This window comes from Microtus pennsylvanicus, chromosome 20 (assembly GCF_037038515.1).
Source record: "Microtus pennsylvanicus isolate mMicPen1 chromosome 20, mMicPen1.hap1, whole genome shotgun sequence".
Taxonomy (NCBI): domain Eukaryota; kingdom Metazoa; phylum Chordata; class Mammalia; order Rodentia; family Cricetidae; genus Microtus; species Microtus pennsylvanicus.
Window position 1 is genome coordinate 11,416,522 of NC_134598.1, and position 18,869 is coordinate 11,435,390.

The 18,869-nt window shown below is 37.0% G+C and overlaps 2 protein-coding genes across 2 annotated transcripts; one reads left to right on the forward strand and one right to left on the reverse strand.

The window, feature by feature from the left end:
• Positions 1 to 9,814: 9,814 nt before the first annotated feature.
• LOC142838619 (olfactory receptor 6C6-like) lies at positions 9,815 to 15,499 on the forward strand. The gene is made up of 2 exons (XM_075954151.1): positions 9,815 to 10,706; positions 15,456 to 15,499. The coding sequence occupies exons 1-2, from the start codon at positions 9,815 to 9,817 to the stop codon at positions 15,497 to 15,499; spliced, it is 936 nt and encodes a 311-aa protein (XP_075810266.1).
• A 1,347-nt stretch (positions 15,500 to 16,846) lies between these two features.
• On the reverse strand, positions 16,847 to 17,785 carry LOC142839029 (olfactory receptor 6C75-like). Its single transcript, XM_075954882.1, has one exon. It carries the CDS (start codon positions 17,783 to 17,785, stop codon positions 16,847 to 16,849), a length of 939 nt encoding a protein of 312 aa, XP_075810997.1.
• Between the last annotated feature and the right edge of the window lie 1,084 nt (positions 17,786 to 18,869).

The following is an 18,869-nucleotide window of genomic DNA, read 5'->3' on the forward strand; positions in this document are numbered from 1 at the left end:
TTTACCAAAGCTCTGCACTACTCTGATACTGCCAGTTTTGCATAGCAGGAAAGGATATGGGATGATGCACAACCAAGAAGTCAGTACACGCCATAATTTAAAGGTTAACTCAACTCGCATCTGTTGTTGGTCATGAATGGCTGGGAGTATCTAAGGCTGACTCTGTTTGCAGAGAGCTGCTTCAGCTGTGTAGACAGAGCTGCAGGTTGTAAAACCAAGCAATCCACTCTTAATAGTTAATCCTTAAATTGCTGAGAAAGCTGCTGGCAGTTTGGTCTCATTCTCCTAGGTTTACAACTTTATATTTCTTTCTTTCTACATTCTTATTTCTGGAACCTGTATTCCTATAGTATTATTTTTATTCCTTGACTCTTCAAGACCAAGAGAAAAAAAGAAAAGAAGGACAAAATCATCACATTGAACCACTGAAACAAGAGTAACATAGAAAACACATTTCAAAGTACAAGCATAGGTAAGGACTTTCTGAATATGTTACATAGGAAATAAGGCAAAAGTATACAGATGGAATCTTATGAAATTTAAAAACATGTGTATAGTATTAGAAACTGCTGCATGCATTTTTAAATATCTTATATTACTGCTCTCCAGTGTATATTTTATTATACATATTTATCTTCATGGTTAGTATTTTTCTAGGTGCTTTTTAAAAAATCTATTAAAATGCACTTGCTTTACAATCATATTGTACTATTTGGAAAGCTGCATATTTTATAGATTGATGTCTTTTGCTAGATTTTACTAGATTTTCTCATCATATATAAAATATAATAATTAGTAGCTGGAAGTAATTTTAGTGCTTTTTCTATTTGTAGGCATTTATTCCTTTCTCTTGACTTAGTGCTCTAAGAAGCCAATCATAATGTTGGACGTGAAGATAGTGAGCAACAGTGTCTTGTTCCTAGTTTCAGAGAAACATTTCAGTATTAGTCTGTTTAGTGTAATATTGACTCTTGGTCTATCACATATATCTTTGTAGCCTTCTATTCTTATATTTTTCAGATATTTTATCATAGGGGATGTAAAATTTTGTTAAAGGGAATTTTCTTGGTCTATTGAGACAACCCTGTGATTTTAATTTTTGATTTAACTCATGTGATATTTTGTATATGTAAAAGCCCCTTTTCCTTTGTAGAATGAAACCAATACCACACAGCATTTGATCTTTTAAATGTTTTATAAAATGCATTTTTTTCAGAATTTTATTAGGGACTTTTATATTTATCTTCATCAGACACTGTATTGATTAAATCATTGTTTGGCCAATCACGCTATCATATTCCTAGCAAGCTCTTACATATTAAATTAACCCATTTCTATTATTTTATTTTTTAGCACAAGGCTTGTGGCCTGCTGGCAAGGTTCCAGCTGGCAGCTCGCATCTTTCTCCTCTGGCGGCTACATGGCGTCTCCCAACTCTGCCTTCTCTCTCCCAGCATTCAGTTTAGTTTTCCATGAATACCTCTGTTCTGCCCTACTATATAACCAGTGATATTCACAGCATACAGAGGGGAATCCCACATCAAGAATAAATGTAATATTGTTTGGGACATTGAAGATACAGTTTGGCCAATATAAAGAAAAAACTCAAAATGTGCTTAATGACTGTCAGTAGACACATGAGTGTAGGCATGGAGATAACAAATACCCAAAATTTGTCCATGATGGTGTAGATGGGTCCCTAGCCCAATTCTCATCAGAGAGGCTTCCTTCAGCAGCAGATGGGAGTAGATGCAGAGACCCACAGTCATTAGGTGGAGTTCAGGGAATGACACAGAAGAGAGGGAGGGCAGATTGTAGAAATCTAAGGGATAGAGGGCACCAGGGAAAAACAGCTGACAAAATCTACTAGGCAGGGCTCATAGGCAATCACCGAGCCTGCATGGGCTTTTGCTAGGTCCTCAGCATACATGCTGTGTTTGTTTAGGTTTGGGTTTTTGTTGGACTTCTAACAGTGGGAGTAGTGGGTGTCTTTGCCTGTTCATGGGACCATTTTCTTCCTAGTAGGTTGCCTTATCCAGACTTTAAATGAGGGTTTATGTCTAGTCTTATTGCATCTTGTTATGCTATGTTTTGTTGATATCACTGGAGGCCTGCTCTTTTCTGAAGGGAAACTGAGGAGCAGTAGATCTGGGGGAGGAGGGCATGTGTGGGGTGGAAACTGGGAGGAGGAGAGGAAGGAGAGACTGGGGTTGAGATATACTGTATGAGAGAGGAGTAAAGAGAAAGAAAAAAGAAATTAAAAAAATTATTTATAATCCCAAATTAATTGTTTCTCTGAAAGACAATAATGAGATGAGAATATTATTTATAGGATGTTTATTTATTTCAGATTTATTAAGTTTTGGTAATACTAGTAAAGCCAATATTTTCTTTTATTTGCTATTACTATATCTATTTAGCTTGCTTAGTAAAAGAATAAAAAGATAAATGTAAATTCCACAACATAAGAAGGCATTTATATCAATTTATCCTCAGTTTTTGTACTATCTAATCAAATGAAAAGTCACTGCCTACAGTTTTAAAATCTACGAATATACCCACATTCTTATTGGTAACTGAGAATACAATGAAAATCTTGTTTTGAGAAAGCATAATTCTATATTTTATTAAAGATCCTATAGGACTGCTCACAACTTTCACAGTTCTTACTATCCCAATTATTAATACAGGTCTTACTACCACAGCTATAGTTTTACTAGCCCTGTATGCAAATTGTTAGTACAATCAGTAAATCTGTACTTAACTACTGCTCAATTCCATTGCTATTAAAGATACTGGGGGAACAGTATTTACCCAGACAAACCCTGGCAATTTTCCCTTTAATACAGCCTGTATAGCAATGAACTTGAAGGTAACAATGGACTTTAATCTTCTGGAAAGGAGATTTTCACTTTCTGCTCTGGAATAATTATCTTCAAGATGTTGTATTTTTATTTCTGTTCAGAATTTTCAACTCCTAGCTCATTCCCTACAAGCAGAGAGATCATGAGGTTTAGCTCGGACAGCCCACCTTTCAGAGAATTGACCCAAGCTTGCTTCTATCTATCTATCTATCTATCTATCTATCTATCTATCTATCTATCTATCTATCTATCTATCTATCTATCATCTATCACCTCTCTTATTTCTCTTTCTGATTCTGACCAGAACCAAAGTTTTTTTCTTCTTGATACTTTGGGCTTCTTTGCATATTCTCTAAAACCCTCTCCACAACTATGTGGATACCTTTTATCATGTGACAGACCTCCAGACTGGTAACTCAAAGGCAATGTTTTTGTCTTCTCTTTTTTCCTCCATTACTCTCTGAGCAGATGATAAAAACCTGGAGGTTTTACTTTGAAATTCTAACAGAACTGTCCTTGGGTTTAAAAATTGCTAATTAAGAATGAACCCACTAAATAAACAAGTAATATTGAAATAGCTTCAGTAAAGAATATCCTTGAAATACCCATGTAAATAATTTCCACCTGCAAAAATATTCTATGTAAGTGAAGTTCTTAGGATCTAATACAAGATATGCATTTAGCCGGGCGGTGGTGGCACACGCCTTTAATCCCAGCACTTGGGAGGCAGAGGCAGTTGGATCTCCTTGAGTTTGAGGCCAGCCTGGTCTACAAGAGCTAGTTCCAGGACAGGCTCCAAAGCTACAGAGAAACCCTGTCTCGAAAAAGAAAGATATGCATTTAGATTCTCCCTGTTATTAGAAGGTTGTTCAAGAGCTATATCTCGTTCTTTTTATAAGCATTGTAAAGAAAGGCTGAAGGGAAGACCTATACTTATCAGGGTTCACATCATGACCACAGTGTACACAGCAGGTTAAAGGAGCAGGAGTAGCCAAACCAAAGGAAACAAAACTAAAATTCTGTAAATAGATTCCAGGGCAAATGGAATTCTCCATGTGATGCTTTTAGAAATTGTAGGGATAGAAGTGGATTTAAAACTATTAGGAAAAACAGTAACCAATTTGTAAAAGAGATAAATTGTACTTATTTTACTTGTTTTATAATTGACTGTAGGTTGAGAAACTAATATTTGTGTAGGGAACTAAATAGTATTAGAAAATGTGGGTGTGGAAAAATGATGACTCAGTAACTAAGAGCACTGGCTTCTCTTCCAGAGGTCTTGAGTTCAGCTCCCAGAACCCACATGGTGGCTCATGAGCATCTATAACTATAGTCCAATGGAATCTGATACCACCTTCTGTGATGTGTAGATATACATGTAGACAAAAAAAAGAAAATACAAGTTGATTTCTCCATTAGTTAAATATAAGGAAAATATTTCTAACTACTCACATTCTAAGAAGGAAGGCAAGATACTTTTGACTATATAAAATAAATAGCCTTTTTAAATATTACAATGCAGTATCATTATGACCAACATCATGAGTAGCAAAAGTAGGAAATATAGAATAAGTCACAGATGGAAAGCTAACACTGCTGGTAAATAAGGAAGTATAAAAATATGTGAGAGACTGATAAGAAGCATAGACAAGAGGTAATTATAAACACGTAGACATGTAGACACAAGATAAGGCTTCTTTCTATTTAAATATGTTCAACCCACACTATAGAGATATTTTATTTATATTTTAATAAATAAAGTTTGCCTGAATATCAAAAGAGCAAAGCTAAGCTACTAGTGGTCAGGCAGTGGTGACACACACCTCTAACCCTAGGATTTGGGAGAGAGAAGTAGATGGATCTCTATGAGTTTAAGGCCACCATGGGCTGTTCAAGATCGGTAAAGAAACAAATCCAGGTGGTGGTACCTCACACCTTTAATTTCAGTATATTCAGAGGGAATATAAATTGAGAGGAGAAAGAAGCTCGGTCTGCTTTATCTGCTGAGCTGCTTAGTCTGCTTAATCCGTGGCCGCCCAGCCTTGGTAGAGGTAAGACTTCTCTAGTGGGTTGGCCTCTTTGCTCTTTTGGTTTTAGGGAACCCGAACCCCAATATCTGTCTCTGGGATTTTATTATTTATGCTACACCACACATAATTGTAGAAATAAAATGTAAAATGACAAATATTTAGAATGTAGTGGTCGTCACAGGTTCTCCTCCAGGATCCATGGCTTCACTAGTCCTGAGAACTGGCCAGTTTTCCAGTGCCAGACATGATTTCTTTCTTGTTGAGCATGTCTGAAGTCCAGTTTGAGAGTTGTTGATTACTGCAAGTAATACAGCTGTTGCATCTTTTGGGTCATTGTGCCGTGTACTGTTCTGGCTCATGGGCATCATAGTTGGGCAGAACTAAGCGTAGTCCTCACCCTTCATTAAGAAGATTTCTATTTGCAAAAAAACTTAGAACTCTACAGAAAACCACAAGAAATCAAAATACAGAGACATAGAGACCAATAAATGCATCTACAGAACTACTCGCTCACCCAAGTTTTAGGGGGCATTGCTAGATACAGGGGCAGAAAGATTTTAAGAGCCAGAGGATCAGGGAGTTTCCTGTAAGACTGTCTCCTAACAATGTCAAAAGCTATACTCATATCTCACCAACATGATTGCCTAAACATGAGCTGAACAAGGACAACAATAATAGATATGCTATTGTGGACTGGGGAATGCCCACGAGGCCTCAACTCTAGATAAGGAACTATGAGCAACTAAAAATGCTGAAAGCAGGCAGAATAGTCTTCCCCAGGGAAGAGAAACACAATTAGCTATATACTACCAAGTAAATGCTCAGCCTTGAAAACATATATATCAGTAACATTTTACAAACTGAGCATGTTGTACTAGGAAACATATATGTATATTCCTATAATAATGTGCTTGTAAAAATTAATGAAAAAAGAGACCATAAATTTGAAAGGATCAATAATAGGTATATGAGAGGCTTTATTCAAAGGAAAGAAAAGGCTGAAATTATGTAATTATAATCTCAAAAATTCAAGAATCATTTTAAAGATAAAATGATTCTCAATTGTCACTGCAAAAGAAATGTTTTTAAATGATAAAAGCCCACACTGCCTTTTTGGATGTTAAGAAATGCAAATAATGCATTGTTCTTGGGAACTGACCAAATGCATGGAGAAAGCTTATTTGATATACTGAACAAATAAATATAGTGTTTATTTTGAATGAGCAATCCCAACTTAAGGAACTTATTCTAAAGATCTAAAATTATAACATTCAACATTATGACAATTACACTTATAAAAAGAAGTCTCCATAATTTTATTCATTGCCATAATTGTTAAATTAAGCAAAAGCCATTAGTTATCTTGTAGAAGAGATTAAATGATCTATAATACATGTTCACAAAGAAGGACTACATGGTAGAGCTGTAAATAAATTTGAAGTATCTTCTTAAACTCTTGTGCTGTGTTTCACAAGATATAGTGTTATGCAAATAAACCGAGAAGACACCATATCTTTGTAGGTTAACACATTTCTCTTAAGGCCAATGTGTCTAAAACAGACTTCTCTTTTTTCATCTTATATTTTTATCTTTCACATCACACTGAAATAAACTCAGAATTATACAACAGTGATTTCAAAATGTGGGTTCATGATAAGCATTCAAGAATTGTAGCAATCTATTAACAATACTCTGGCAGCAATATTAAAAATAATGATTGTGGGGAGTGTAGTGTATACACGTGCACACACATACAAAGGTCTGATTTTACAAAAAAACACTTCTGTATCATACAATTTGGCAGTCCCTCAGGAAATGATGCTCTTAGATCTCAGTTACCCTGAGGACTCTATTCTTGTGAGATTTTCCTGTAGGACGTTAAGAAATAAATCATCTATGGTCTCATAAGACAGTAAATTTTTATATAGTACTATATGTCACGTTCTGCAAGGTTTATAATATCTCACAAGTGAACTGCAATGAACTGTAGAAAAGAGGATGATGGGGCTTATTTTCATATCAAAATGGGATAAATTGATTAAAAGTAATAACTATAAAAGATATTTATTTGTTCAATCATGTGTTTTGAGGTAGAATGAGGTGCTTAGGGAGAAGAGGGATCATCAGTGCTCTCTGTACACAACGACGATGGACTGGACTATGGGCAGACAGCTTGCTCAAATCCGCACATGTGACTTACTGACAAAGCTGAAGAACAGTCAAAGGGTTAGTGTTTTTATCATTCCCATTTGACTCGTGGATAGTGGTGAAATATTAGTAATCAATACAATCATAATCTAAAATGAAGTCTTTGATTTTTTATTATTCTGTAACATTTCATCTAATGACCATAATTACATTTCTTAGCTTGTGTTATTGTATTCTGTAGGTCATTTTTTTCACCATAAGAATACATGGTAATGTGATTGTTGTGGTCAGATAAATCTGTATCTTGGTGAGATGGAATTCCACTGGAGGATTACATGTTTGATTCAGTGTCATCACTGAGATGACCTACATATACAGGAATATTTTATTTTTCATCCAACAAATTTATGACTTAAAAGATATGGTACATGAGGGGAAAACCCATGTATTATTTTCAAAGAAAACATGTTGAATTATTACTGTTCTTTGATTTACTTCTGTCCATCTGTCTAGAATATTGTCTAAAGACCCCCACCACTGTCAATGCGTAGGCATCTCATCTCATCTTCTAATTTGATTTAGCTCTTTATGTTCTTATGTGTTCAGCATTTAAACATTAATTTACGAATTAGAGATTGAAATATTGGAAATATTTTTGTTAATATCCTCAAAATAGAAAATATGATTGTAGAGTATTTATTTTAAATTAATTTGACTATTTAATTGTATTAACAAAAGCAACCAAGAAAGAGATTTTTCCTTGGATGTTTCACTAAATATTTTTTGAACAAATTTAATGGACATTTAATAACTCTGCTTGAAAATACCTACACGGCAGTAGGCTTTACATAGAGACGGATAGGAAAGAGTACCTAAAGAAGGCTCAGCCCTGAAAACCAGATCTTATTAGAAGAAACAAATGTAACAGCTTTTAGTAAGAAGATTTAAAAGTTTATTCAAAAACTTTTATTAACTGGATTTTCAAAGCGTTGACTTCTGAAAATAATCACTCTTACTTGGACCTTTTGGGATAAACATAAACCTGAATATATTTTTATGTTTTAAGTCATTTGTCCCATGTATAGACTATGTAAGATACTGATTTTTTTTACATACACAACTATTAGTGAGTCCAAGAATTTTATTTGTTTAATTGATAGTTGACCTGATATTTCAATATTATTATTTTATAAGATATTTATATATTCAAAATTCATTTCAGCAACAGTATCACCACCAACTGTAAGCATGAAATATTTAATGTAATCTCTTCTTTTCAGATATAGATTTGATCTTTTAATTTTGCATGATATTTCATGTATGTATCATTTGTTGCTTGACTTCCATGCATTTTTCTTTTTCTTCACATTTCCCTTACCACAACACAAAGGCATTTTTATATTTCTCTGCTTCCACTATATTTATTATGTTTCTTTCTTAAATTTTACATATTTTTAAGTTTTATTAATAATGAGATCAACAAACTACCTCTGCTGCCTATATCATCATTAACATAATTAATAATGAGATGTGCTGTGAAGGAAGCATCAGGGACATGACATCAAAGTGAAAAGTTAGAGATATTAGCAAAGATACAATAGTTCTTTAGAATACAATATCAAGATTATTCTCTGTGTGTTTCTATTAACTATCTGAAATACTACATCATAAACCACAAAAGAAATTATGAGTTGAGACAAGAGCACTGATGCCCATTAATTGCTTAGAATTGCTTAGCATGTGCAAAACCCTGGGATTAGATCTATGTGACAGAAATCGGTTAACTAGAAAATTAAACATTCTGATTTTCTAGGTGTTTTTGTATATGTGTTTTTAAATGCCAAATTTAGATTCTCCTACTGGGTGATTTGGCTCTGTTTCATAATATTTAAAATTCCAAGTGTTATGGGTTTTCTAATTAGTCAGATAATTTAAAAAACTATACTTATGCGATGAAAATCTTCTTAGAATGCTTAAAATAAAACTATCTTCATCCACAGATGCAAATCATGTGCTGTCCAAATGTGCAATTTAAAGAGGTGGTTGGAGTACTTATCTGCAGCACCTCTTTTCTATAGAACACACACTACATCACTCTTATATTTCCTGGTATATCTCCTTTCCCATTCAGGCATGATTTATGACAGAAGACTGTAATCAGAAGCCATTCAGGAGAATCAGTGTTTACTTGTGTGTTCAGCTGGTGACACAGTTTTGAGAACTGTGCCATTTACCGCTTCAGCCTAATCACACTTGCCATAGAAGATACTTATTTTACATTAATGCATGAAATACTTCTTCTATAATAATAGAAATTTTGTCTTTTTAGAAATGTTCTATTTTAGTATATATACATTTCTAAAAAGATAGTTAATGTGACCAATGTGAATGATCTCCTTAAAATATTAAACCAATTAGTATTGACTTGGCAATGAAGTTGAGATATTATCAAAATTAAATTTTGAATATGAATTTAGAATAAAAATTTGAATGGAGGGTCACAGAAGGATACAAATGTAGCACACAAGTATTTGATGACCTGTGAATGTGGAAGAAGGATGTACGGAACTCTGTTCCAAACCTCAGAGCTCTGACAGACATGGTGATGTGGTAAAGGACATGTTCAAACAGGGACTTGAATATTGATTTCTGAAAATATTTGTGGATTTATTAAACAATGATACAGAATTTTTATTGGTAAAAAGAAACAAATCTTTTCCTGAATGTGATATTAGTTTTGTATTTTTGTAGATTTGCTAAGAAACAAGAGAAATGAAGAACCAATCTATGGAAATAGTGTTTATATTGTTGGGACTGACCAATGACCCTCCACTGCAAATTCTGATTTTCCTGTTTCTATTTTTCAATTACATCTTGAGCCTCATGGGGAACTTAGTGATCATCCTCCTCACCCTGCTGGATCCCCACCTCAAGACTCCAATGTACTTCTTCCTCCGGAATTTCTCCTTCCTAGAAATGGCATTCACCTCAGTGTGCATCCCTAGGTTCCTGACAAGCATTCTCTCAGGAGATAAAACGCTTTTTTACAGTGGTTGTGCAGCTCAATTATTCTTCTTTTTCCTACTAGGGGCCACAGAGTTTTATCTCCTGGCAGCCATGTCCTATGACCGCTATGTTGCCATCTGCAGACCACTGCATTACCCCATCATCATGAACAGCCGAGTCTGTCACCTGTTGGTCATCAGCTCCTGGGTGACTGGGTTCTTAGTCATCTTCCCCCCTTTGCTCTTGGGACTCAAACTGGATTTCTGTGCTTCCAAAACTGTTGATCACTTCCTGTGTGATACCTCTGTCCTGCAGCTGTCGTGCACAGACACACGTTTAATAGAGTTAATGGCTTTTGCATTAGCTGTGATGACCCTCATCATCACCTTGATCTTAGTGATCCTCTCCTACACACTCATCATCAAAACCATCCTAAAGTTCCCGTCAGCTCAACAACGGAGAAAGGCCTTTTCCACCTGCTCCTCGCACATGGTTGTTGTCTCCATCACTTATGGCAGCTGTATCTTCATGTACATGAAAACATCAGCCAAGGAGAGGGTGACTTTAAACAAAGGTGTGGCTGTGCTCAACACTTCTGTGGCCCCTTTGCTAAACCCATTCATTTACACCCTAAGGAACCAGCAGGTGAAGGATGCTTTCAAACAGGTCCTTCACAGATTGTGTTATTTTAAAACCCATGAGACAAGATTTAGACATAAATAATATCTTCTTGAAAGCTAAACTACTCTCAAATGTATTAGTTGCGATCTAAGCCAATTCACTTATTGAGTGTTTTGGCCACTTGATTCCTAAGCCTATATGAATATTTCTGCACTTTTCTTTTAGCTTATCTTCTAACTAAGAGAGATGAACTTGTTTTTCTCAAAATTAGAATATTATTTTATATGTTTATAAGAGAATCCTCATAAACTTTTGTGTACTTAATGTTTATTAAGCTGAAACTTGCTAGATTTAACAAGTTAAGGTATATTGCAAGGATTACATTGTGAGAGACACAACTACATTATTATAATGTAAAATAATTGGGAGTGCCACAACAGATGGAGAATTTGGTAATTTGAAATATAAATTAAAGGAGAAAACATCACTTCCAGTGAACCCTAAAGAACGAATAAGGAAACCATTTAAGAGTCCTATGATGAGTGGCATAAAATATGCCAAAGAATTGGAAATCTGTTGTACAAATTTCCCTGAAGAAATGTGTTGACATTATGCCTTTTTGTTAGCTTAATGTGATGATGTTTTGCCTAAAATAATTAAGCTCTGAGTTTTGTACTAATGATTTTATTAGTTTATGATTTGTAGATGTTGAATATGATGCTAACCCAAGAAAGACATTATATTTATTCTTCATCCATACCTTGGTTTGACGATATTTCTATCTACTAAACTAAGATCAGGAGATAAGATCTTTATCAGTTCAGATTATTTCAATTTTCACAAATTTGATTATGGATTTTAATCCACTACTGTAAAATCATTTTAAACCTGTGTGCTAGACTAGTCTGTGTTGCGGGAGGTCCTCCCACTCCTCCAGCCTATCGACGCTGAGATACCAGCCCATTGGGCGATAGGCTGGAGGAGTGGGAGGACCTCCCGCCACAAGTCTACACTTATGAGCACCCAGAGGACACCACACCACGTTGTTTTCTTCTATCTGTGCTTGTCACTACCCAGCTCCATCCAGGGACGTTTTATAATTCTCCATTAGTCTCCCCTTTCTGGAATTTCATAGAAAATTAACAGCACACTTGGCAATGTATGTCTTCCCTTTGTCTTCTCCAGTTTACACGCTTCAGTTTTCCCTGGTTGTCCATAAATCTGTTCTGATCTTCTGTAGCAGTGTGGCCACTGTGCCCTTGTCAGAGCCGACTTCCCTCCCTTTACCTCAATACCTTGCCAGTTTCATTCCCTAAGCAACCAACACACAGGAAAGAAACATTTACTTTGAATGGGGTAAAAGTATGAAGAATGAACTTCGGTGCCTGAAAGCCTCTGCCTTTCCAGTGTGTCATTATAGCAAAAAAAAAAATAAATAAATAGAACACCTTCTAGCTAAGAAACAATTCATAATAAAAAAATAATAAGTTCCCCAATGGAGGGTCCATTCTCAGAAGAGATAAGCTTATGAAATTTTTTTCTGGTGAAAAAGATTGAAAAATTTTGAATGGGGCACATTCCACATTCTGTTGCCCCTTTTATGACCCACCTCGGCAGGAAATTAGGATTCAGTTTATTTTCATGTCTTGCAATGGATTTTAATATAAGAACTCCAACCACGTAGTTTGCCTGCAGACTTTTCTCTCTGTGTTCCCAGATCCAAGTCTCCAGTCTCAGCCCCATAGCTTCAGCAGAACACCATCGGAAGCCTTCCCTGTCTGCCTGCTCCTATCCCCTGTGGATCTCACAGATCTTCCATTTCTAACCTTTGTACCCCCACTTGTTACTTTCCCTAGACCCTACTCCAGCTGGTATCCCTGCCAACCTAACAGCCACCCATCCTAAGGCAACAAGTTGACTGAAAGTAAACCCACACCCCTCACTACTCCTGAGATCCAATCTTCTCAGCTCAGTAGTAGGAAAACTGCCGAGGTCTCCCTTTCCTCTCTGACCCCATCCCCAACAGATCGCAAAGATCTTCTCCTCCAAACTTCCTATCCCAACTCATCCCAGTATCCCAGCCTCCAATATCATCAGACATTCCATGTGAACACACCAGCTGAACAGCTAGATAATGTTCCTTTGTATATATGTATCACATTTTCTTTATCCATTCTTCAGTTGAGGGGCATCTAGGTTGCTTCATGTTCTGGCTATTATGAATAATGCTGCTCTGAACACAGTTGAGCACATGTCCCTGTGGTATGATTGAGTATCCTTTAGGTATATGCCTAAGAGTGGTATAGCTGGGTTTTGGAAAGATTAATTACCAAATTTTCCATGAGATTGTTTATGGAAATATGCTGTGCATACATTTATAAAGAGTAATAAGTTATCACAACCATTCACATAGATAACTGGAAAAGTGTTATCTAACTAATTTTGGTTAGTGAGTAAATACAAAACCCCTATCATAGATAGTTTTCTTTTCTGTTGGATCTCATCACCTTCACTGCAGAGATGCTTCTACTGGAACAAAAAAGTGCTTGTTTAGAACTCCAAAGTGAAAGCAAACATTACTGATCCTCAGGTTTATGGAGAGAAGAATGTGAACTGAGGATTTTTTTTAAAATCTTCATTGCCTCATTCACTTCATAAGTGAATAGCACTGTATTCATCGGTTTGCACTATGTAGATTAACTTCAGAGTATCTTTGTTAGTTATCCATGGTTTCTGGGGTAAAAAACACCAAATAAGGGATTGACATTTGAGCAGGGTGCCCACATTAGCTCTGAATCATAATCAGAAGAATAATGATCTGTTTGGATAATTGATTTTCCACGCTAACATGAGTGCTTGGTGTTTTGTGTTTTAGTGTGAAGAGAAGGGAAGTCAAAATCACACAAGAAGAGGTGATGTTGCCTAGGAAGGAATGAGATAACATTTCAGTCTGCAATACTGAGCTGCTATTAGAATTCTAACAAGGGGATCATTCAGCTAACAGTTCCAGAGCATCATTACATCTGATGGTAATCTGGCCTTTGGTGACAACGCAGAGCAGAGATAAGCTGAACAACTTCTTCAGTAATGGCTGGCACAAAAACCCAGGCCTTGATTGACCAGCAGCTATAACTGCTGTGTCAAAAAGATTCTGAAAGCCAATGGTCACACGGGTACTAAGGAGAAAGACTTGTTATTTCCTTCTCAGCTGACCATTAATTGCTGAGCTAAAGGCAAGACTATCAAGAGAAATAAATGCATGTTCTAGATTGGAAAAGATACATATGATTGGGATACACAGAAATAATTGACCTACAATGAAGCTCCAAAAAGAACATCAGAATTTCTTTCAAACCTATGAGTCCTTGAGAGAGTGGCTCTTCCCAATCAATTGTTCAGACCAGGAGGTTCCTTCCCCATCATTTTTCACACACCCAAAAACCAAGACCAAATATATCAACTAAAACTCTAGTTGATTCTGTTAGTACGAGCTACTCTTTCTTTCCACCGCTTCCCCGTATCTCACATGTTAAGAACAAGCTTGCTACCTTGAAGCTGGCTTCCTTCCTATCAAAGCAATTGTTGTGGAATGGAAATCAGATGTTAAATTTCATGTCTGGAAGATATTCATTTCACCCCCTCCTCTTCCTTACAGTGTATGTGATATTTATGTATATTAACTTTAGTTTTAAAATATTTAAGTTATTTTCTTCAACTCCAGGCTTTTTTCCTACACATTGTTTCTCAGTTTGGTATACTACTCCTTAATGTCACCCAAATACTATTCACCCATCAAATGTTAATTAAGATGCCGTAGTAAGCTAGGTAATTTGGACTCCATTAAAAAGTATAGACTGTTATGGTTGAGGTGGCCTCTTCTCAGAGCTCACATTTGTGGGGTCATTACTGCCCAGGCAGAGGTACAGAGGTCCAGTCCTGTACTTCCTGGGGTGCCTCAGACAAGGTCGTAGACAGTGAGGATTTTCCCTACAAAACAAACCCAGCTGGGCCTAATGCCACACTTGCAGTCACGTGGCTGGTCTGAATCTAAAAGATAAACCACAGACTGTGTGCTCTGCGGATGTCTCTAGAGCAGTGGAATAGGCAAATGCAAACAAATTGTTAGAAAGCCTCAGAACAGCTGACTCAGACCGGAGAAGCCTGTGTCTCGCCTGAATTTCCACGGTGCGCACTGGCAGGAAGCAAATGGTAGGGTATGTGGAGACTTGAAGCCACTCCGAGGCATGTAAAGAGAAATTATAAAGAACTGCGGCTGTGCGAGAATTCTATATGAACTGCTGACTCCACGCATAGGCCATGGCTGAAGTGGACTGAGGGAGGACTCATGCCAAGCCGGGCATGCTCTGAGCTAGGGGGCGTGCAGCAGAGCTGAGAACTTCTAAAACCAAACAGTTGGGTACCAGATGATGATGGAAGTCACAAAATAATCCCACGCCAGTTCAGAATTATGAATAATAAAAGGGTTATTTATTTAAGGGAAAACTTACAGATCACTTTCCTAGACAACAGTCCTCTGCGTGAACAGGAACAGAGTCTAGCAGCCAGAAGTGGGAGCTGGAAGCAATCTTAGAGTATCTTAAAGGCTACTGGCTGAAGGGGCAGAATGTGCTCCCACAGCAAAATAGTGCTGGTGATTGATTGGAATCTGACAGAACAGACACTACAAAGGGCTGGGAACTGATGTTGGGCATGGGCATGTTGATGCTTTTATGTTTTTTTTGGTTTCTTTATTTCAGAAAGCTGGAAGTTTTTCAAAGGAGAGACATGAAAGATGTCACAAGGAAATGCAGTAAGGATGACTGTAAATAATAGACTGCTTTGCCAATATAGATTTTTAAATATTTTCTTGAGATAAACGGAAAATAAACAGTGAAAATGTTGTAGATGGTCTATAAAAAAGAAAGAACGAATACAGATGTAAAATTACTCTCAGTCACTATTAAGAAAAGCAGAGACAACTCAGACGGTCTACGATAGACAGAAGGGTTGACCCTCACCCTTACCAGCTGCAACACTCAGGAAATGGTTCCTGCCTCTCGCCTAGGCAGCAGAACAGAGCTACCTGGTAGTCCGACTTGAGGGTGACGCAGCTCTGGTGTTATGAGCAAAGGAGAGCTGTTTCCATTGCTCACCAGACATGTGGTAGCATGGGATGAGGAGAGATACCCTTCTCCCTACCCCCCATCAAAACCTGAGACAGGTGGAGGAGCTGGCTCTGGGGTTCTAGGAGTAGGACTTTAAACCCAGCACTTGGGAGGCAGTGAGTCCTAGGACAGACAAGGCTAAACAGAGAAACCCTGTCTGCCTCAAAATAAATTTTAAAAAAAGCAAAAAACAAGCAAACAAAAAACAAAACCAGAAGGCTGCTGTCCCTACCCCTTACAAGCTGTAGCACCTGGGAGAGTGGCTCTTGTAAGTCATCTGGGCAACACAAGAGAGCTGGCCCTAATGCTGTAAGCATGGAAGGCAACCCTGAGGGCCAGAAAGCAGGAGAACTCACCCCCACCCCTGGCTCACTGTGGTAAGAGGTGAATTAGTCAGGGTAATGCTGGAGAGCTCACCCTAGTGGTGAGGAAAGGAGTAACCTGGCGGGCAGGTCAACCCTACAGTTACACAGGCCCAGACCCAAAGTTAAGACTTGTTTTACTTTTGGGGGGGCAGGTAGGAACAGAGGGTAGATAGAAAGGGATGGAGAAATGTATGGGTTCAAGATATATGACTAAAAGGCACATAGAATAAAAAATAGGAATTTGTTGCCAAAAATACAATATATTTTAATAAACTGCAGCAGAAGAAAGTGTTCCTAGAGATTTATAGATTACAATAAGTTATTATTAAAACAGTTCTTAAATAATATATTGTTTAAGTATATATTTGCTAGAAAATCATATACACATGATGTTTACATAAAGAATTCATAGTGGAATATTTTGGTAATCAATCAAATGATTCATAGCATTAAATTAAAAGAATGAAGTGATTCCAGGAACATATAGTAAAAAACATGAATGCAGATATCACCAATAAAAACATAAAAATCTAGAAAAAGTAACCATCAGTAACTACCACAATACAAAAGCCAGAGAGATATGTCAAAACAGCTGATATGGCCTATAATTTTCAGTCATCTTACTGGCCACTTAGGTCAAGCCAAAGTTACTGTTTTGAAGTAGCTGAGGTAAATTTTTTAATGACATCCTTCAGGGCTTCTTTGACTTGTTTGTTTCTTAAGGTATATATGAAAGGATTTAGTACTGGGGCAAGTGAAATAGTGAGTATGGCAACCCCCTTGTTTAAAGCTACTCTCTCTTCCGCAGAAGGTTTGATATACATAAAAATGCAGCTGCCATAAGAGATGGAGACAACAATCATGTGGGAGGAACAGGTAGAGAAGGCCTTCTTCTTCTGCTGGGCAGAGGGGAACCTCAGAATTGTACTTATGATTTTCCCATAAGAGAACATTACTAGTGCCAAGGTAAAAAGGAGAATAATGATAGCAAAAATGAAATTGATCAGTTGCATGAACCTTGTATCACTGCAAGAAAGTTTCAAGATGGGAGAGTAGTCACAGAAAAAGTGTTCAATAAGAGTATCACAGAATTCTAAATCCAGACTTACGATGACTCCAGGGCAGATCGCCAACAAAGCAATTAAACAGCAAGTGCCAAACAGCAAAGAACAGACTCTGGTGCTCATGATGGTTGTATAATGAAGGGGTTTACAAATGGCCACATAGCGGTCATAGGACATGACAGCCAGCAAGAAAAACTGTGCTATTCCGAAGAAAAAGGCAGCAAATAATTGTGTGAGGCAAGCCTTGATGGAAATAGTTTTATCCGTGGTGACTATGCTGACCAGGTATCTAGGGATGCAGGTAGATGTCAGTGAGATTTCTAAAAAGGAAAACTTCTGAAGGAAGAAATACATGGGTGTTTTGAGGTGGGAATCCAGCAAGGTCAGAAGGATGATGATAAGATTTCCAGCGATGCTGAGCAGATACATTATCAATAGGAAAAGGAAGGCTACAATTTGCCACTCTGGGTCGTCTGTCAATCCTAGAAGGATGAATGTTGTCACAAGTGTGTGATTTTTCATGTCTAAGTGTCTTCTAAATGCTTCCAGCCTGGAGAAAAGTAATAAATGTGAATTGATCTCATCTGAAAAGATTTAAAGGTGATACGAAGAATCCAGCAAGGCAATGAGAAGCAGTTTCCTGTCTTCTATGTCTCCACATTTATTCATTGGTTAGAACTACAAGCATAACAACTTACCCAGTCCCACTTTCAAGACACTCCTTTCTGATTCTTTTCAGCTATTTTTTGTAGTTGGAAAAAATCCTATATTATTTTTTGTGGTATCTACACATTTCTTCTCTCCCCCCAGATTTTGAAAATAAAACTCCCACTCCTACAGATTCCCAAGTAATATTTTAGACAAGTTTGAGTAAAAGACATTTTATTGAAACATCCTTCTTTGTTTTCTCAAGCAAAGCATTTTTGTATGTTATTATTATAATATATTTTGATCATGTTTCTCCTCCCCTAGTTCCCCCAAATCCTCTCTATCCACCCAACTTTATGCTCTTTTTCTGTCTCTCTCTCTAAAAAAAAAAAACTTCACAGAAAAATAAAATCAAAACAAACAAACAAAACAAACGAGATAAAAAATGTAACAAATCAAAACAAAATGAAACAAAAAGCTCTCCAAAAAGCCATAAAGTTTGTTTCTTATTTACCAACTACTCTTGGGCATGAGGCCTGTGCTGGAGTGTGGTTGATATATCCAAGAGACTCTATTATAGAGAACTGACTTTCACTTTGTCAGTTGGTATCAGCTGCAAATGGTTTCAGGAATGAGATCACTTGTTCACCTTTCCTGTCAGAGCTGGTCTTTCCCCCTCCCTGATCCAGTGAAAGTCTTGTGCTTGTTGCCCACAGTCTCATTGAGTTAGTCAGTACTATATATCTGGGAAGAAAACTGATTTATTGGGAACATCCATCCCATCTGACTCTTAGACTCCTTCAGTCTCCTTTTCTGCATGAGCCTTGAGGGGAGAAATTTGAGCTTTGAGACTGGGCATGTATCCCAAGCTAGCCAAGAACTCACTATACAAGGTGGTCTTAAAAAAAACACAACAAACAAACAAACAAAAACATACATCTTTAATTGTGACTACACA

Coding starts and splice junctions, on each gene's coding strand:
- LOC142838619 (XM_075954151.1), top strand. CDS start 9,815: ATGAAGAACCAATCTATGGAAATAGTGTTTATATTGTTGGGACTGACC. Junction 10,707..15,455: donor CCAGCAGGTGAAGGATGCTT/TCAAACAGGTCC, acceptor AAAGGAGAGACA/TGAAAGATGTCACAAGGAAA.
- LOC142839029 (XM_075954882.1), bottom strand. CDS start 17,785: ATGAAAAATCACACACTTGTGACAACATTCATCCTTCTAGGATTGACA.